This window comes from Dryobates pubescens, chromosome 13 (genome assembly GCF_014839835.1).
Source record: "Dryobates pubescens isolate bDryPub1 chromosome 13, bDryPub1.pri, whole genome shotgun sequence".
Classification (NCBI taxonomy): Eukaryota; Metazoa; Chordata; class Aves; order Piciformes; family Picidae; genus Dryobates; species Dryobates pubescens.
Window position 1 is genome coordinate 29,345,873 of NC_071624.1, and position 21,161 is coordinate 29,367,033.

The 21,161-nt window shown below is 51.7% G+C and overlaps 1 protein-coding gene across 1 annotated transcript in view; it reads right to left on the reverse strand.

The window, feature by feature from the left end:
- LHFPL7 (LHFPL tetraspan subfamily member 7) overlaps window positions 1–17,641 on the reverse strand; it is a 64,507-nt gene extending 46,866 nt beyond the window's left edge. The window contains exons 1-2 of the mRNA XM_009903257.2: window positions 17,311–17,641; window positions 5,795–5,933 (exon numbers count right to left, since the gene is read on the reverse strand). Of these exons, the coding sequence (XP_009901559.2) occupies window positions 5,795–5,933; window positions 17,311–17,598 (427 nt within the window). The 5' untranslated portion in view covers window positions 17,599–17,641. The remainder of the gene's footprint in view (window positions 1–5,794; window positions 5,934–17,310) is intronic.
- Window positions 17,642–21,161: the final 3,520 nt, after the last annotated feature.

The window sequence follows — 21,161 nt, forward strand, 5'->3', positions numbered from 1 at the left end:
ATTGTTGGTTGCTGTCTCTATTGCAAGGACAAGAGGTGAAACATGGAGGGGAATGGGTGAAAATGGCCATGAGGACCTGAGCAGTGATGAGGATCATGCAATTACTCCCAGCCATGATAGGAGCATTGCTCTCCCCAGAGAAACACAAGGGTAAAACAGAAGAGCTGCCCTTGGACCCATCTCTGTGTTCAGGTTTCTTGCTGCTCTTTTTAATTTCATGCCTGAGCACCTTGCATCAAGGCTGGACTTTGCTTTATTTCTGGTGCTTCCCCTTTTGCTTAGCCAAATCTTGCAGTTTTGGGGGGACCTTTGTGAATGGCAACATTCTTTAATGCTGCTCTGGTGATGGAACACAGCCAGCAGGGTCGGTGCATCAGGCCTGAGCACATTTTTAAGCCCCACAAGAGGGACCACATCAGCTCTGTGATAAAAGCCAAGATGTTATTTTTAAAACAAGAAAGGGGGAAGGTCTAGGTAGTTTAAAATCAAGTCAGTGCCAGGACAACAGGGTGCTGCTCCCCACCCAGCCTCTGCTGCCAATTTCCTCTTCCAAATTCCAGGGCTGTCTTCCGACAAATAGCACTCAGTGTCAACAGGATGGGGCTCCTGGGTGCCATGGCCACGAAAACACGTATCAGGAAACTGGCTGCAGGTCGGCTCCCAGCCTGGGCTGTATGGGAGGGGGTGGGAAAGGCTGCAGGGTCTGAGCCCAGCTCCAACTTTTGTCTCCTTGGCCAACCCTGAACATTTTCAGTGTCAGTCTCAGTGTTGGCCAGCCAACCCCAACCTGTTCCCTAGTCTTGGCCATAGGTCTGATTCATTTATGTCTCCTCAAACAGGTGCTACTGGGGCTGTGCTGTGATGCTGCCTCCTCTCTGTCCTGTGGCTCCTGCAACACCCTTGGACGTTGCTCTCCAGCACCTGCAGCAGCTGCTGGTGCCACAAGTCCTTAGAGCATCAGAAGGTGATATTTGGCAGAGCACCTTCCCCATCAGGCTATGATGGGTGTGAAGCTCTGTCAGCTCACAGCATCTTTCACCCCTAAAAACACAGCACTTGAGCTACAGAGTAAAACACACAGGCAAGAGGAGCAGCACTTTCCCAAGTCATGGCAACAGTTCCACTATTGCCCCACCAGGCAGCACTCCAAGACTGCCTTGTATGGTGATGATGGCAGCAGGGAAGGGGAGACTTTCACAATGGTTTTAATAGCAGGTCAGCAATTACCAGGCAGCTATGACCCCTCTATTTGCTGCCACCACAGAGATGCTAGCAAAGGGTTGGAGTACCCAGGCAGCTTGGTTGTACATCCTCTTGGTACTATTTTTAATCTAAGATACTAATTACACATTACCTATATGTCCCCTGGCTGATCAATACCCATCTGAGGATCAATACGGACGTGGGTGACAGTGCTGTTTGCCATTCAGAGCCTGCACAAGCTGGGAAACCAGGGCACCATCGATCCCAAGGGTGGGCTGAGATGCAGGGCAGGATGGGAGGCATAATGGGGCCAGTGACCACACACTGCCTTCCTAAGTAACACTGAGACACAGAAACTGGGCAGCCTCCTGCCCAGGGACCTGCCATGCATCCCAGTCATCCTGCAGAGCCTTCTCTTGGGAATGGCACAGTCCATTTTATTCTGGGTTGCTTTTCAATTCTTGGGAAATGACACATTTTAAAATATTCCCTTTGACCTGAAAATGAACAATTCTCCCTCTTTCTGTGTTCTTACCTGATGATCATTGTCTTAACTACTTCAAAAGGCACAGAGCATCCTGCATTGTGCTTTGGTGCTTAACTAACCAAAAGCTGTGTCCGTCTCTGTAATGCCACCATGCTTCTGCCAGTAAGAGGCATCTTGGCTGCAGAATGCAATCAAATTTTGCAGGAAGAAGCTCTTGGGACTACCATGAAATTTGTGCTTAAAGCACAGCTCAGCAAGAGAATTGTGTAACGGGGAGTTTCTGCCTGTCTTGCTGGAGTCTTATGGCTGTTCTGATTCTGTCGCAGTGATGATGGGAAATTGCTTTTTGAAACAGAAAGAGCCTTAGAAATGCACAGGCAGGTCAGGATCATTTGCCCTCAGCACCGGGTTTGTCTTAAGCAGTAAATTGATGGTGGTAGGATTAGACAGTGAGCAGCGTGGGGTGAAAGCAAAACTCTCCCTGAAGGCTTCCCTCCTGCTCCAGTGTGCCTGTGTCCTCAGTGAGGTGCAAGGCTCTGCAGCCTCCTCCTGTCAGGATGTTTTACAGGCACATCTCAGAGATTAGGGAAAGGATCAGCAGCTATGGGGCAGCTGGGGATGATCCAGCTATTAACCACTGAGGGGTTGGCTGCCACTTTTTAGTAAAGAGCCTGAAAAGCTTCCAAAAAGCAACACCTTCTTGGGTTTTTTTGTTGTTTGATTTTTCTTTTTTAATGGGGGTTTTTAGGGTAGCAAAAGGAACTGTGGAGAAAGGCTGCTAGTCCCTGTTGCCCCTCTGCAAAGACTTGTTGCCTTTCCTGAGCAGTGGATGCAACTGGCTTTAGTGCCAGAGCACAGTCACCAGCAGCTTAATCTAACAGCAGACCTCTTAAACCTGCCCTTACTGCCACGAAAGCAGAAAGCTGCCCACATCTGCTGTTTGATGGGGTCTGCTCAGCCTTGGTTGCAAGCTCAGTTTCCACTAGTAGTGAGCCTCACTGCCCTGGAAAGGCCATTGCCATGGAAGCATAGATGATGCTGGGCCAGGGTGCAGAAACAGAAACCCAGCAGAGGTTCCTTTGGCTCTCAGCAACTCTGGCCTTCAGGACGTTCCCACAATGTTGTGGCACTGCTGGGCATGGTGTGGGCTATGTGCAAAAGCTCAGAGCAGAGCCCTGGGGCTGCCCCGGGCATCAATGACTGGTGCCCATGGGTGAAGCTGGTGCCCAAGATGCTGTGATGGCCCTGTGCTCCTTCCAGCAGCTTCACCACTGGCAGTTCCTTGAAAACTCGTCTGAGAGCTTTGCAGAGGTAAACTGTCATGTCCAGCTATAAGCTGTAGATTCCTGGTACAGCAGCTGGGAGCCACCTGAGAGGTTCTCCAGGCACAGCCAGCCCTGAAGAACATTCTCAGCCCTTGCCTTCAGGAGATATTTCTTCCTGGAATTAACTCCTATTTTTAAAACACCATCAAAGAGGCTTTTGCTGGAAAAGAGCTGTGGCAGGATTTCAGCTGTGCACCCATTTGCACTCCCTGTCCCTGGAGTAAGTAATGGGAGTTGGGGTCAGCTTGTGCTAGTGAGCTGGCACCATGCTTAGGCAGTGAGCCTCATCTCTAATTTCTTAGAGACAGCTTTGCTTGTAGGGCATGAGAGCTGAGCAAATGTTCTGGATTTTATCCTTCCCATCCTCCCCAGTCACTCTGCTGCTCATTTACTCTTTCATTAGGGATCATCCTCTTGTCATTTGTGTGGCTGTGTTGGTTTTTTTCAAAGGGGTGGATGCCAGCCATCAGGAATCATGTGTTCAATGTATGGTGGCAATTAGCCCAGCTCTGAACCCTGATGGCATGTCTGTGTCTGCAATTAGTGCTCTGCTCTATCTGCATGAGATTTCTATCTTCCTTCCTTCCTTCCTTCTGGGGCTGGAAAAGGCACAACCTGGATCTTTGAAAAATTAGTAGGACAGTGTTAAAGACATCACATGAGGATGACTGCCCCTTGCTGTAGGGCTGCTCTCAGGATTGATTCTGGTTCAGCTTGGCCTCTGCACCTGCATCTGTGTACGTGTGGCTCAGGGCATCTTTCTGACAGAGCATGGAGCCTGATCCTAGCTCAGCCAGTCCCTCTGCTTATGCATTTTATGGTATGTTCCATGCTCCTGGCTGAATGCACCTGGCTCTTTATTAGGAAATCAGAGTGCCTGATTTAATTTGTAGTATTAAGCTTGTTTATTTGTGTCTTTGGTGCTCTGAAAAATACCTTCAGTTGCTTTTGAGGGATGGAGAAATAGCAGCAAAATTTGGATTTCAGAGGGACAGTGTCAGGGCAGGCAGAGAGAAGTGTCTCTGGGTCCTGCTGTGTTTCAGCAAAACTTGAGGTTTGGGAGAAATGTGGTCCCTTCCTCCTCTCCACTGCTCTGCTGGCATCTCATGGTGGTTTTATAGGGGGTCCCTTGGCAGAGCTGCCTGCCTCTGTATCAGAAAGCTGCTCTCTCATGGGCTTGTTCTTCTTTCCTTCCTTCCCACAGAAATTCATCTACCCTAAAATCCCTGCTTTCCTCCATGAGACAATATGATTTTTGGGGAGGAGGTCCTCTCACTGTCACCTGGCTGCAGATGATTTCTAATGAAGAGCTTCCTCCTGCGGAGGGTGGGGAACAGCGAGAGAAATTCGAAAGGGGCAGCCTTTCTGAATGCAAATACATTAAACCATTTAATTCTGTTGACTCAGGGCTGCCTGGCTCTGAATGGGAATTAATCCACAGCGAATCAAAATTAAAAAGCAGGATACAAAACACTTAGCAAGGCAGCAGCAGGGCTCAGAGCAGCCCATTAGCTTCCTCCGATGTAACCGGTAAATTTTCATTTGTCAATAACGTTTAGAGCCTACAGTTTATTTACAGCCTGTTCAATATCACCAAACCCCCTCAGAGCACCTCATTTGTATTTATCTGCCACAGTCTGTTTCCTTTCCAGGGACTCTTCCTAATCCCTCTCTTTGGACCTGCTCATCTCTCATTGCAGAGCCGGACGCAGCAGGCATGTGCCACCTCCCTGAGCAAAGGTAATGCAGGGTTATCCCTTTCCGTCCTACTTATCCTCCACATGGGAGACCACTTTGCAAGGCCACCCTGAGCCACTTCCCAGTGACCCACACTGTGGGCTTTCTCCATCCTGTGTCCTACACCCAAGGGATGCATTGGCCACAGCCCCCAGCCAACATACAGGGTGATAGGGATGGGAATTCCCAAATTGTGGCCTGTAAGGGATGGAGCAACTGTCTCTGTGAACCCACAGCCCAGCTGAGCTGGAGCAGCTGTGGCTAAAGAGCCAGGCCCCTCCATCTGTTCCCAAATCGGCTCCCATGGGATGAGCCCTGGTGAGGAGAGTGTGTAACAGGATTTGCCCCCAAAGCTGCTTGAATGCTGCTGGGAGGATAACAAAGCGTGGCTGGTCCTGAGGATTTCTCCAAGGAAATGAGTTTATTCTCGGGCACAGACACAAATGGGTGGTTTAATCTCTGTCATGGCTCGTGTCCAGTTGGGATTGTTTAGTCCAACACCTCAGCTCCCAGAGATGGGGCTCCCTGCAGTAGAGACTGGTCTCAAGTGGGGTTTGTTCCTCCACAGGTAGCACAGGATGGGGATGGACATTCTCCAGCTGCCTGCCTCCTCCCCTCTGCATCAGCACTTCACAAAGGCAGAATCACAAAGCAATTGCAATGGAAATATAAACAAACGCAGCACCAAGCAGGCCAGGGGGAGATACAGGACAGTGTTGCCCACAGCCCATCTCAGGTATAAGGCTCAGAGAGGGAAATCCTTCCAGAGGTTTGACTGCAAACTTCAAAGAGCCTGAGCAGGGGACAATGAGCAGGACTTGCAGCCCAGGTTCTTTGCCCCAGACCTGTGTACTTGGTGGGGGCTGATTGCCAATAGATTTTCCAGGCATGGATACAAGAGGCAATTGTTGAAGCAAAGGACCTCTCTCTATCCCAGCGTTGGTCAGGGTTTGCGAGAGATCTAGGATGCTGTGAATGGCCTGGCAGTGCTCCAGGGAAACCCCATCTTTCCACCCCAAAGAGCCAAGTCCCCATCACTTGCCTGCTGCTGTCTGCATGTAGCCAGCCAGGGTGCAGACTCTTCTCTCACAGGCTCCACCAGGCAGCAGGACGGCAACGATGGCCAGCAGCGAGCTGAGGGCCAGCAGGGCACAGCCACCCGCACACAGCACAGCGCTTGTCTGAAAGGACACATGGGGATGTCAGCAAGGTGAGCCCCCACCCCTGTCTCCATGACACCTTCTCACTATTCCCTCTCTGGGTGTAAGAAGTGGGGGCCTATTGTGGGTGGCTTCTCTCACTTTTTACCTTCTCCCTTCTGTTGCTCAAATTCACTGTTACATCTTGAGCCTGCGGTTCACCTGTCACCTGCTCCCAGGGGTTATGAGTATTCAGGCTGTGGTGAGAATAGCAAATACATTACAGGTACACAGGGCTAAGTCACTAATGCAGGTGCCATTAGATGCCTGTGACACGTGTCAGTGCCTCCACTGAGAGCTGAAATGTATCTCATGATGGTGCCTGCCCCTGCAAGCCTGGCAATTAGAAGTTATTTTGCCAATGAAGCTCCACGGTGGGGAACCTGCTGCTGAAAGGTTTCACTGCAGCCAGCCTGTGCCATGTCAGCAGGCTGCTCCCACCAGCTCACCTCCAGCAGCTCCACTGGCCTTTGCCTGCAGCAGCCATGCCTTTGATTTAGCCTCTCTTGCAACCAATTGGGCCATTTAGGGCTGTTACTCAACCCCAGCTCACGCTGTGGGATGATGTTTTGGGGAACTGGTGGCTATAGAATAGAATAGAATAAACCAGGTTGGAAGAGACCTTCAAGATCATCCAGTCCAACCCACCTAAACAACTAACCCATGGCACCAAGCACCCCATCAAGTCTCCTCCTGAACACCTCCAATGATGGTGACTCCACCACCTCCCCGGCAGCCCATTCCAATGGGCAATCACTCTCTCTGTATAGAACTTCTTCCTGACATCCAGCCTAAACCTCCCCTGGTGCAGCCTGAGACTGTGTCCTCTTGTTCTGGTACTGGCTGCCTGGGAGAAGAGACCAACATCTCCCTGTCTACAAGCTCCCTTCAGGTTAGGAGTGCCTGGTGGGCAGCATTTTCCTCAGGAACTGGGGCAGTGAAAGGGGAGGCCACACAGCAGCCTGTTCTCCTGCCATCACCTGCCTGGGGTGGAGCCAGGTTTGTTATTTGATGTTTTAGCAGTAAGATGCAAAATGCATCAACACCTAGAACTGGGAACAGTGATAATTTATGGCAAAACCAGCTTGGCCAGGGGTATGGGCACCCAGCTGCTGCACTGTTGTTGTTCCTGTCTCCATTCAAAAGACATTTCCACCTCTTCTAACGGGATGACACTGGCAGTGAGATGGCCCCTGTAGCAGTGAGGGCACAGGCCAGCCCAGTCAGGGGCACAGTGTGGCTGGCAGCAGTGAGGGGACCTATGAGGACTGCCTCCTCCTCGAGCACCCTGCTCACAGCAGCATTCAAGCAGCATGAGGGCACCTCAGTCCTGGCATTGCAGCAGCCACATCAAGTCCTGTCAGCTCACAGCAAATTCCAGCCAAGGCTCCTGGCTTTGGTGAGTCACCCTGCAGTAATGTCAGCGTCTTGTCTCCCTGAGGCTGTACAGCTGTGAGACAGGTCCCAGCCCCATCTTCCTAACAAGCCTCATCTTCATAACCTGTGCAGGAGCTGCCCTAAGGAGCTCAGGTCCCACCTCCACCTGCCCTTCTTCAGCCTTCTTGCCCTGCTGAGCCATTCTGGTTGGAAATGCAGTTTGTCTTTTTGATTTCCTCTCTATATCTGAGCTTTTGGACAGCCATGGTTACTATAGGAACAAACCCAATACATGTTTCCATTTGCTCCCCTCACCACAGGAGTTACAAATCAGGAGTAAATAATTTGCCAAATGCAAGTTATGCAGCAGGAACCACAGGCAGGCTGAAGGGGAGTAAAAGGAATTGGATTTACTTTGTGATGGCTATGTGGGGTCCAAGCATCTAAAAAACCCACCCAAATCTCCAGCACTAGCAGTTCTGCCCCACAGCTCTGGCACTGTCCTACATCTACCTCTGTTATTTACTGCTGAGGTAATTTTTAGGAGCTGAACTGGCTGGTGCCATGGTGGCAGAGCTGTGTTCTGCCAGGTCCTACCCAGGAGCTGCTGCTGCTCCCAAAAGAGAAACACTGGTGCTGGTGAGGGACAGGCTAGGGGAGCATGAGCACCCCCTGACACTCCTGTGTGAGAGCTTCCCTCAATGCTGTGCACAGAAATCAGCATCTTATTTACAGCCTATTTATACCCCACACAAGCAATGCAGATGCTGCCCCAGCAATAAATGAATTCCTGCCATGCAGTGTAAAAGGCAAGGCACTGTGAACAGCCCCCCAGAGAAAGGAAGCAGCTGCTTTGGCAGCGATTATGGCAGCAGGGGGATCTGCTCCTCTCCAGGGCCTTCCAAGCCACCAAGACCCAAAGAGAAAAATGCTGCTTCAGGACAGCAGAGATGAGGTTGGGACACCTGCAGCAGCCTTGTGCCATCCATAGTCTGGAAGAGACACAGGGGGTTTGGGTTGAGATGGGTGATCCCATCATGCAGACACCCCCCCAGCGCAGGGCCACTGGCCAGAGCAGCCACAACCCCTGCTCCCCACCACTCCCAGGGCAGCAGCTCAGTGAGGAAAGACAGACTCATAAAAAAAGGAAAAAAGGATTACTCTGCCCAGCATCTGCATTTCACCTTCCACCCAGCAACATGCAAAACCATCCTGCTTTGCGAGGACCATTAATTATTTAGAGCAATGAATTTTTCAGCAGAAAGGGGTCTTGTGAAGCAGGCTGGTTCCTCTCTTGTGTGAGGCATATTATTTTTAATGATCTAGGCTCTTCTTAATTATGGTAGTGCAAATCCCCTACAAACTCACACTTCCTGCTGGAAACGACCTATGAGTCACTCAGGCTGCTAATCCCTCCAGAAAGGTGCAAAGGTAGTTTTCAGGACAGAATGCCAAGAAAAAAAGGCACAAATAGGATGGCTGCAGGTGAGTGTTACACTGAAGGAGGAGCTGGGTCTGGTTTGGGTCCTGCCATCACAGGTCATGCAGGCAGAAACAAGAGTGCAGGGTTCTGGAGCCAGCAAGCACCCTGGTGTGCACAGTGGTGGCCAAAACATTACCAAATCCAACCAGGGCTTGGGAAAGGGAACTGAGGTCTCTTGTAAACCAGAAATGTTGCTCTTATTATAACCTTTCCAGGGCCTTGTCCAGGAATCATCTCCTGTGCTGCTGCCCTGTACTGGAGTCACACCTGCAGGTCAAACAGCCACTCCCAAAGGAAAATAAGGACGATGTTTGAAGAAGTCCATGGAGAAAAGGTACCAAACAGTAGCAGCTAAAAACCCTTTCCACTGTGCAGACTCTTTCCTCTATGCTTGTGCCTGTTGCATCTTGAGCAGAAATTAAAGCATGCAGGAAACAGGATGCAAAAGCTGAAACCCAAAAATAGACAGGAGAAGGAAACAAATGGGATGTGTCGAGGCCCCCTGAGAGAGCCTGGCCCAGGCAGGGTCAGGAAAAAGCTCATTCATCACAGCAGAGAGCACAGCTCCCAGTACCAAACAGGCAAGGAAGGAGCAGGACCCCACTGCCTGGTGAGCTGCCTCTTCCCAGGCATCACAGACCCAAGACCTCCCCAGGAGAGTCCCCCTAGGGAACCCAGCAGCCCAAGGCTGTGAGCTGTCCTGCATCCAGCATGCTGGGAAAAGACATAAAACCCCATCAGGCTTTCTGCTCCCACTCCCAGAGAGATTAATTGTTTATCCCCAAACAAATTAATAGTCCCCTGGTGGGTCTGTAAACATGCCTTTATGCAGTGTAATAAATTCCACTTAACAACAATCCCCTACCCATTATTTTAGTATTTTACAGATCTGACACACACTGTGGCTGTGACAGTCACTCAGCAGTAAATCTCTTGATGATGCTGTTTCATTCACTAAAAAGAATCAAAATTCAAATGTCACACAATGACCATCTTGGGGAGAATCACTTCATGTCCCTAATTACAAATTTTAGAAGGCTAACCCATCTCTGGAAGCCATCATCCATGATATTTACAGTTTAAAGGGAAAAGGGCAAAGGGGAGGAAAAAACTCTGGTTCAGTAAGTGAGTGCTGAGAAATGGTACCTGGTGTTTGGCTTGGAGATAAACCAAGCTGGCAAAGCTCCTGCCATCATGTCCTGTGTGCCAGGTGACACCACAATGCACATTAGCTTATTAATGCAATTTATTAACTGGAATTCTTTTCAATGAGGGTGGGGAGACACTGGAACAGGTTGCCCAGGGAGATCATAGATGCCTCCTCCCCGGAGGTGTTCAACAGCAGGTTGGATGAGGCCTTGAGCAACCTGGGCTGGTGGAAGGTGGCCCTGCCCATGGCAGAGGGGTTGGAACTGAATGATCTTTAAGGTCCCTTCCAACCCAAACCATTCTACGAATCTATGACTCTATGAACGTGAACTTGAGCCTTCCCAATAGCTGCCATCCTGGATGTGCCCCTCAGTACCTGTAGCAGTAGGCTGAAGGCAAGCTATTGGTACTGCTTGGGTATTTCAGCCCTGATCAAACATCTTTGCAATTGTGGGGAGAAAACAAATAACAAGCCATGGGCTGAGAAAGAGTGAAGGTGTCTGGCTTTCTGGGGGTGTCTGTTGAGGCAGAAAAGCTCTCAGAAACCCTGAATGGCCTGGGGAAAAACTGGCTGTAAAAGCAGCTGGAAGAGAAGAGGGAGCAAAATGCATCAAACCTTTGTTTTCTACATGCAACCCCTTCTCATCAGAGGTCTGTGTGACTAAATATTCATTTAGGGAATATGTTTTGGGGTTAAACTGGAGAGGCAGAAACTGAAGGGACAGCAGGGTGGTTAACCTTGTCAAAAAATAATCAGCACTGGACAGAGGTTCTGGTGGGGACTTGGGCTTTGGGATTTGTAGCAGTGCTGGCAAGGACCCAGGAAGCCACACCAGGGGCTGATGCTGGGAAGCAGATGTAGATATTGGCAACTAGATCTGGCTCTTCCCCATGGCTCAAGATGCCCCTGGCCAGGCTCCTGGTGGAGGAGGAGCAGTCAAATCAAGAGAGCTGGAAAGGATCAGTGCAGATAGACTGGTTTCTCTTTGCAGGGCAGCAGTGACACTGATGCCTTCCCTCTACCCCAGCCAGGTTTCTGTTCATCCCCACAGCCCACGAGACACTACCACCAGCACCACATGGCCACCAGGTCCTTCACTCCAAAACTCTTCTGCTTTCATCCACACTATGCAGGGCAAGACTGCCCTGCACCCATAACAGCAGTGCCTTCTCCATGCACAAAGGTGCAAGAAGTCCTGGTGCAAAGCAGGAATATCCACTCAGGCACAAGGGGAAGGTGCCCCCTCTGCAGGAGACACTGCATGCACAGCGGGGAGGATGAAGCCTCACAGCTTCTGCATATTTCCCCCACAGAGTCACAGCAACAAACAGCCACCATCTGCTCAGCATTCAAGCAATGGCCAGGAAGAGGATCCTGCACGTCCTCCTCTCCTCCTCCCCGGCAATTACCTTCCTTTTGGCATCATCCCAGAGCCTTCTCCTTCCTATTTGATCTTCCCTCTCCATCCTGCTCTTATGCAGGTGCTATCCTCTGCCCAGCAGCACTGGGAGGTGCCTGGCATCATCCAATGGGAACAGTGGGAGCAGATCCAACCTCCCTAAACCAGCCTGGTAGTGAAGCAGAGCCCCAGGCATGATGCTGCCAGGGAGGTGGCTGATGTCTGAGGCCCCCCCCCCCCCCCCCCCAGCCAGGGTGCTTTGGGCTGGGGCACAGGTGGACTCCATGATCCTAAAGGTCTTTTTCAACCTTAATGATTCTATGACAGAGGTACAAGGGAGGCAATGAGGCTCCAGTCCTCCTTTCTTCCCCTTCAGATGAAGTGTTTAGTTGATGGGGACCTATCTCTGTGTGGCACATACAGGAGGGGTTTTCTCCCCAGATTTAGCTTCTCATGCACAAAATTCAGGAAAAAAACCCACAAAACAAAAACAAACACAAAAACCCCAATCCCAAACCAACCCAGACAGAGCTCAACCAGTCCTGGCCTTTCAGGTAGCTTTCCTGCTTTCAAGCTAATTCGAGTATTCCACACAAATACCAGAGGGGTTAATGCCCAAACCAAGCCCAAGGATTAAAAACAAAGTGTGTGTGTTTTTAATTAAGGAGAAAATAAGGGACAGATAATAAGTCTGATGAATTATGGCTGTCTTTCTTTCAGTGCCTTTGCATCTGGGGATGCTGGAAAGCAGTTCCTAATGGCACTGCTTTATCTAAGAGGATGATGGATAGTGGTGAAAGAGGGGGAAAAAAGCGAAAAAGTAAGACATTAGCACATCAATGGTGTGTCTGTGACCTCCATCAAGGGATGAGAACCAACTTAATGAAATTTTAATTAGGCAGCAAGCAGTGTGCTGTCACTGGGTACCAGATCAGACCTTCTTACTAGCACTCTGTTATTATCCTTCTGTGGGATAAGCCCTTTCCCAGCGCTGGCAGCAAAGCTGGGCTCATCATCCTGGGCCAGGCAATGCCCTGCAGGTCACAAAGCTCTTCCATCTGGCTTTGCCTTAGAAAATCAGTGGAGAGGAGCCCAAAGGGAGTAGAACTTGCAGGCTCAAGATGATGGAGGGAATGTCCCACCACCAAAATGTCCCTGCCCTGTCCCCACGACTCTGTGCCAGACTCTGCTCTGGGCCCTGCAAAGGGAAAATTCCAACTTCAGCCCAGAATGTCTCTGATGCACCCAGGTAATGCCCTTCCCGAGGCACAGGGGTCAGGGCTTGCTATTTGTTGAGCAGGTTTGTGTGCTGGTGGCCCAGCCATCAGTGACATCAGCAGCCACATCTCATCCCTGGCTGTTACCCAGCCCCTGGTCCTGCAGCCCAGACAGTGAGGCCATGGCTAATACCCACTGCTCCAAGCCTTTGTTTAAACAAAGCAGCTCCTGTCTCCCGTTGAGAGCAGAGTTGATGGAATTAATCCTGGGAGCAGCCTGTCTGCATTCTCAATCAACTTGACCTTCCATGGCCCACCAGTAAGCTGGTCCTGTCTCAGCACCCATTTCAGCCCAGCTTAGTAGTGATACTTCACTGGTTCAGTGAGTCCTGGTTATGGTTTGCTACTTGGGCACCGAAGCACAAGGCCACAGCCCCAGATTTAAGGGTTTTCCCAAGACCAGGTGCTTTCTGATGAGTTAAAGCAGAGCAGAAACTCTGGGTGGCTAATGAAAGGAGCTAAAGCCTGCTGCAAGGTGATAAGCATAAAGGGGAGGACAGTGATTTCAGGAATTGCTGAGCACTTAGGCCTCTTGCCAAGGTTGTGTAAGTGCAATTAACAATCAAACTGACTGGTGGACAGGGGAAGATCTGCTCTCTTGGGAAGTTCTTAGGATGAGGAGCCAGAAGTTGATTTCCTGATAATCCCAAATTATCACTCTGGCCTGACACAGCCTGCAGAGGTAGGGCAGGCTCTGCCTAAGAGCCAGGCTCACACATAGCTCCCTGCTTGGGTCACGCTGCAAGACAGGGACCCCCACAACACTCAGCTCTCTCTTGTGCCAGACTCTGCTAGAAGAGGAGCAATGGATTTTCCAAATATCTTCCCATCTCCAGGAGCACTCCAGGTGCTTTTTCACTGGGAACAGAGCTGCTGAGTAGTTCTCCAAACCTGACCTCAAGGGGCAAACATCAGATGACATCGGGAGAGCAGTGTTGAACTGACACAGTGAGAAACCAGCAGTGAAGGGCAAGGAAACCTTTCTGCCAGTAAAAGGGTAAGCAGGTTTACTGTGCATTTTCACCAGCTTGAATCTTGAGTCCTGCTATGGGCAAAAACTCAGGAAAGATCTACTCAGGGACCTCCTGGGGCCATGCAAAGCTTTTACTTTGTCCTGAGTGGGTTATTTTGTGCTCTTCTCCAGCAGGACATCGCTGGCTTCAGAGGCAAGTGGTCCATGTGGTTTTAACCTGGATGCCACAGGCTGATCAGCTTCTTTGTTATTTTAAGATTACACGCTTGGCAAAGCCTGAAAATAATTGGAGACTATCTGGAAAAATAAAAATAGACATTTGAAATGAAGCAGCACTGAGACAGAAACCCATGAGCCAAATGCTCCCACTGAAAAAGAAAATAAATTAGCTCTGGATAAAGCACTCTTCTGCACACAGACACACACTGAGAGCTGGCATCAATGAAATAAAGGTACTGAGATGTAGGGAAGCAGCTCAGAGCTTGAGAGGCTCACCTGCTTTTCCCAGCTCTGCCAGCTGGCTTCCCAAGAACAATCCTCTCACCCCATGATGCCTGCACCCCTCATGATGCCCCCCTCCAGCCCTGACAGCTCCAGATCCTCCCCCAGTGAATCATCCTTTCTATTAAATGTCCATCTAAGGGCTCCACTCATAAACTGTCTATGGCTCCTGAGCAGTATCTCCATCTTCTCTCTTCACCTGCCTCTTGCCAGACCCTCTCCAGATCCCATCAGCTCCAGCAAGGTTTCAGCCTGCAAGAGACAATCTGGCCACCACATCTCTAGGCATCAGGGACATTCTATTATATTCCACCCTATCAAATCACCATCATGATGCTGAGCACGGTGCAAAGCCCCAGCAGCCTGAGCACTGACAGGGTTAAATTAAAGGTACCTCTGATATTACAGAGCTGCAAAGTAATTATGAGAGGAAGCAGAAAAAAAGCCAGCAACTCTAAGCAGACATGAAGGTCCTCTTAAGAGAAGAAAGGCATGTTAATTAACCTCTAGACATGATTCAAAGCATCATTTGTAGCATGATTAACATAATCCCCCAAGTGCAAACGCACAACTGGCCGTTAAGGATCATTTGCAGAGCTGAAGGCTCCCCCAGCCCAGTTCCAAGGCAGTGTCTGGAAGGCAGCTAAGAAAGCAGGTCTCAGGAAACAAAAAGAACAACGTTCCCCATGGATGGACATCCCGGCTGCAGGCTGCTTCCACCCCCTGTGTCCTGCAGGTGGACATCCTCCCCGGGTGTGTTGTCAGCATCCTCTCCAGCTATGCTCTCAACATCTCCCAAAATATGCCATCAGCTTCCTCCCCAGATGTGCTGTCAGCATCCTTCTCAGATGTGCTGTCAGCATCCTCCCCAGATGTGCTCTCAGCATCTCCCCAGGCATGCTGTCAGCATCCTCCCAGATGTACTCTCAGTGTCTCCTCAGATGTGTCACCAACTTCACACTAAAGAGCCCCTGATCCCCACGGTGCCTTTTGCACCCCTTGCCCCCTACTGCCGCAGCTTCACACCCTCCTTGCCAGCCTTCACCACTTCAGCAAACCCCTGGTGGCTGTTCTCAAAAGCTCCTCGACTCTGACCCACATCAGGCTCTCAGCTTTCATTTAAAGAAGGAGCAGAAGAATCTCCTGCTTGAACTTGTGGTCAGGGCTCACAGTGCCCAGCTCCCCCCATCCCAAGCACCGAGGCGGTCAGGTGCAGAGGGCTGCTCATGCACGAAAGCTGAAGCTGTTGCCTGCCTTAGCAGAGCTGCCAGAGCTATTTTATTACATTCTACCCCATCAAATCCCCATCACAAGAGGTGTTCTCATCCTCACCGTGGCAGAAAGCTGGCAGGGGAGCACTTTCTCCTGAAACAGACTGCACTTTATGTCGTTCATCAGTGATTTGGGGGGTACCAATAAAGGTGACAAGGGCATGTCACCACACTCCCCTGTAACCTCCACTCCACACCACGATATTATTTGCCCCTAGCACAGCCCAAGCTCAGAGGTTTTGTGTTATGCTATATTCTGGCTCTCAAGTGTTTTCAGGGGCTGTCAGATGAGGCTGTGTGTAGCTGAAGCTTGTTCAAATGAGTCACTGCTGAGCTTCTTATCTTTAAAGTTTGTTATTACTTGGAAGTGTTTATCTGAATTACATTGGCCAATGCAGCTGCACAAAGGCCAGCTGACAGAAACCACAGCATTTTTGCACGTTTTTGTATAAATAGGAAGGGTTTCATGCAGCCTGTCCTGTCCTTTGCAGTTCACAATATTTGTTTTTAATGACAGTCTTAAGGACCGTGCCGGGATTAAGCAATCACATGCAGACCTGCCAGCCGGGGAGAGATAAGAGCACAGCTTCGCTGCAGGCTGAGAAACTCAACTACTGACACCCATTGTGCCAGGCACAGCTACAGCCTCTTGGGGACTGAGCCCTCCCGGTGGGATTTCTGCAGCGCAGCGACCCGGAGCGAGTCAAAGCTCCTGAGTGCTGAGCAGCTGTGGTGAAATCGCAGCCACAACCTCAGGGTAAGAAGCTAAGAATAAAAGGAAGGGAAAGAAGAGGAGGAAGGAAGGGCAGGGGCAAGTGGGTGTTGGGATGCTGGGGCTGGGCTTTAAGTGGTCCTCATGCACACCCAGCAGGGGTGGGCAGCTCTTTGGTCCCCTCAGGGCACCACAGCAACCCAAGCTCCCCCACAGGGCAAACGGGGAGGCCTTGGCCTCCTTCTCAAAACCTGGCAAGGGCATTACCCCAGGCTGGGAATGGCCACAGTTCCCCAGTCCAGGCTCAGTGTCTGGAACCTCATGTCTCAGGGACAGCAGCCTCAGCCACCTCCCTGCTCCTCTCCCACTCAGCAAACTCAGCCAGCAAGCTGTGCTCAGTGCCTCACTGGGAAGCACCAAACCTTTCCCATTTCTCCCCTAGCTCCCTCCCACACACCCACACAGGAGCTCGCCCAGGCAGGTTGGGGTGACTTGAGGCAGGGTGGCTGTGTCAGACCTGTGGCACTGCCAGGGTCACAGCCAGGACATGCACTGTGGCCAAGCTAAAGCTGCAGCAACCAGCACAAAAACACCTGGGGGTGGGGGGTAGTGGGATGGTAGTGGTGGTTCTTTGCAGCATCCCGAGCATGGCAAAGCACCCAAAAGAGGGACGTGGCCCCACAGGGGTGGTCAGGGGCATGACATGGCAGGATGCAGGGGATGAAAGGGGATGCTTGAGAGCAGCATGGAGGGATGCAGAGGATACTCAAAGGCAGCACAGGGATGCTCAGGCCAGCACAGGGATGCTGGGGCAGCTCTGGGGGACAGGATTAGGGGATGCTGGGGAAGTTGGGTCAGAACAGGGGATGCTAAGGTGACGACAGTGTAACCTTAGGGAAGCGAGGAGCACAGAGAGACTGGGGCAGGTCTAGGGGGGATGTGGGAGGGATGATGAGGGGCGGGAGGTGCCGGAGAGCCCGGGGCACGTCGAAGGGGATGCCGCGGATGTGATGGAGAATGCCGGCGAGCCAAGGCAAGGACAGCGAAGATGCCGGAGAGTCCAGGAAAAGGGATAGGGATGCTGGGGAGGTGATGAGGGACGCCGGGGAGTCCAGGAATGGGCAGGGGTGATGCCAGGAAGGCGATGGGGGATACCGGGGAGATGGTGGAACCCGAGACAGGCTGGGGAGACCATCGGGTGGAGGGAGGCGCTCACCTGCCAGGAACCGGAGGGGATGTCTCCAAAGCCACCGGGGCCGGTGGAACCGTGGCAGCCTCGGGGTGGCCCGGAGCAGCGCCAGAGCAAGCCGAAACCGGCGGCGGCTCGGCCGGGCGGCAGCAGCCAGGCCGGGGAGAGGAAAGCGGCGACGCAGGCGGCCAGGAGGCCGGCGGAGAGCAGCGCCCAGAAGCAGCCGACGCCGCTGCACATGGTGCGCCGGCGGGGCAGGGAACCCGCGCCCCGCGCCGCCCCCGCGCCCGCCACCGGTACCGGCACCGACAGCATCGGCGGGCGCCGCAGCGCGGGGCGGCCGGCGGGGCCGGGCGCGGGGCCGGCAGCGCTGCCCGCGCCCCCTGCGCGCTGCCTGCGCGCTGCCTGCGCGCCGCAACCCCCCGGTTCTCCTCCCCCGGGGCGCGGCTGAGGCCGGGCGCGGTTGCGACACCCGCGACGGGCGGGGAGGGTCCCGGGAGGGGCGGAGGAGCGGCTCCCCCCCCTCACCTGCGCGCACGTTTTGGGGGGGGTTACGCCGTTTTCTCTGCGGAGCGGCCCCTAAAGGGTCGTTTTCTTCCTGCCGTTCGCGTTTGTATTTTTAAAGGGCGATGCTGCGGCTTCCGCGGCCAGGGACAAGCGTGGGGGCTGCGGGGATTTCTCGCAGCTCGAGTGTCACCATGGGAGGGGGCTTGGAAGGCACCCACGGCCCCTCCCTGGGAGAGTTCTTCCTCGGGGTGTGCTCGCCCGGGCAGTATGAGCTGTATCCCTGAACCCCGAAGGATTCTCCCAGGTGTTGGGGGCAGAGCGGCTGCCCGGGGACCGGGGCTCACTCCAGGTATAAAAGCTGCGCCTCCCAGTGTTTTTGAAAAACAGACAGTCCGAAACTTCACGGATCGGCCAGGTTTTATTCCCGCTAAACCTCCCGGTCGCCTTGCAGCACGAATTGACCTCTCACGCTTCTGCCTGGCAGATCTCAGGGGATTTTCTGGATCTCCGGGAGCTCAGGTATCCCCCCGCGTGGTACCCACGGCCAGCAGCCGCACGCCAGAAGAGCCAGAGTCTCTTTAAAATAGAACAAACCCCACATTTATCTTGCACTAGTGGCCTCGGGCGGCACTGCTGCAACAGAGTTAAAGGTATTTGCGAGGGGGCTGTGGGGGGTGTGAAGAGCTTTTTCTGCAGATCCGGGGTGCATTGGCTGGGGGTTCAGCCTCAGCCCGCTCAGTCGGGCGGCGCAGGGACTGCCTGAGCCGGACTCGTCTGGTGGAATCCCTACAGATGCTGCTAGCGCAGAAGCCGGGGGCTTGGCACCCTCTGCTGGTGTGAGCACGAACTGCTGGCAGACAGGAGCTGAGGTACTGAGCTCCTCGGGGCTGCCCCAAAAGCGAAGCGATGGGCAAGTAATTTGTACTTTCCTGATGATTTTGTGGACAAAAACTCCAGGCTAACATGTTATAGTTGTGTCTGGGGGCAGTGCTGGAGTTTCACGGAGGGTCTCGGTGTCTTTGTCCTGCATTTAAGAACGTTGTGCATGCTCCTTGTCCTGTAACTTCCAGGGAAGTTTTGAAGGGGGGTTGGGAGGGGGAAGTCAGACGCAGCCTTGTCTTGCCCTGATGCCCCTGGTCCACAGAAACACTCAACTGCTGTCCTGTGCTGCATCACTCCTCATACACTGTGACACATTTAGGGAAACAAAAGGGGGGGAAGGCATAAATGGAGACGTAACAGAAAGTTATTTTAAACTAGATTTTATTTTTAAAGCTTGGTTTTATTCAGGTATTTATAACCCCATAAGTGGCCAAGAATTTGTGGAAAACACTGTGAATTGGTGAGAGGTCATCTGAGGCGAGTCCCATGCAGCGCTGGCCATGCCACCTGGACAGACTGGAGGTAGGGAGGACCTAGTTTGTTGTCAGTGACTCAGAATAATTCCAGAGTGGCACAAAAGCACCACAGAAACAGCCATGAGCAACAGCCTGCAGCAGGGCCAGGGCTGGGAAGAGCTGCAGAAGCTGCTGTGAGGGCCTTTCTGTTTCCCATCTTCATGCTCCTGCTCAGTGCTCTATACCCAGAGCTCAGACGCCCAGACATCAGCAGCAGCAGGTCCCCAACGTAGGTCTTTTTGCTGGGAAAGAAGGGTTTAGGGTTTGGGGGTTCCCACCCCAATTTTGTTCTGTACTACACTTCCAGTTTTAACCCTTAACCTACCCATTCACCCTTGCCCCTCACTTGTGCCCAACCACCAGGCATGGAGAAACAAACTTTCCTCCTGGGGCATGTGCTCAGTGGAAGGAGACAGAAGGATTGCCACATTTTAATAAAATCAGTTAATTTATGCCAGGCTTGGATGTAGGATAATTCCCTTCTTTGAAAGCCTCATCACAGCTGAGAAGCTAGGAGCAACCCTCCCTCCCCATTAAGGCTAATGGACTGAGGTCAGCCACAGCCCCGGTCTGCAATGAATTTCATGTGTGCAAGCAGCCACTTGTTTGCCCATTAAAAAGAAAGAGACAAACACAAGGCTGTAATTGAGGCTGCTGGGTCACCGTTTTGGAGCACTCCTGCTGTGGAAAGGTACCAGTTGTGTCTGCTCAGTTTTAGCTTCCACGGCAGCTTGCTGTGCACAACTGTGTGCATGTGCTGCACCTTTCCCTCTGCCCCCAGCCCCGCTCTGGCTTCAATTCCTAGTAGTTAGTGTTTGCATTGCTTATTTTGCAAGCCTAAGGCATCTCATTATTTGGCTGAAATAATATTCCAGCAGTTTGTCCACGTTGCTGATGACAACGTTTCAAACATAGGATTTTTAAGCTGGCTGTGTGCTTCTGTCTGAAAGCCTGTCCCCAAGAGGTGAGAAATGGCAGTGGCCTGTAGCATGGTTTGCTGCATTTGTGTTCTTCTGAATGCTGTCACTGAGCAGAGCAGCTCCCTGTGATTAATTATCTGAGGCGAAGACGCCAAGCTATCAACCAAGTCTCCTATTAGCTCTGTCCAAACAAGAGCATCCCATTTAGATCTCGTCAAACATTAAAGTTTGTTTATTTTTCTAGCTTATAAAGAGAGGGGAAAAAAATCAGCAGGAAGTGAGGCTTGGGGGTTTTTTGTTGGTTTGGGTTGTGTTTGGGTTTTTTTTCTCCTTTGAATATTTTAATTTAGGGAGGTGTCCTCCAGTGTCTTTGATGTTGGCCAACCTATGTCCTGAAGTCATATTTCAGCTGATTGCTCAGTTAATTAAACTGTCACATTCTGTTAAAAACTCCAGAACCTGATGTTATTCATGCTTCCAATTCAGATCTCCAGGGTCCAAGGCTGAGTGACAGACTGTGGATTGGAGCTGCTGCACGTTCCCAAAAAGGGGAGAATATTTCAAACCAGGAAATGTAATCCATGCCAAGCATACCTGTAGCTTGAGGTTTCATCAATTATGCACAATCTGAGGCAAAGGTAATTGAATTATCCCAAAGATTTTGACAGGTTGGATGAGGGGTGGGGGTGTTGGTTGGTTGGTTGGGGGGTTTTTTGAACAGGAGCTGCTGCTTGAAAATTAATTGCAGCATAAAAGGTCTTCTTCCTCTGGTGTGATGGGGGCTGCCTGCGATTTCCACGCCCCAAAAATCACACTCCCAGCTGGCTGGGGTTCTGCCAGCCTCCCTGTGCTGATGGCACCAATTGTCACTCTGCAGCTGGTAGTGCAGTCTCAGGAGAGTGCATGTCCCAGCGTGAAAGGGTCCCCTCTGCCTGAAGCAGATATGCGAAGCTAAATAAACCTGTTAGAAGCACACCTCCTTCTGTCACTGCCCAGCCAGAGGAGCAATGTCAGGCAGGACCCATGGGCCCGGAGAGTAGAGAGATGCAGCCTT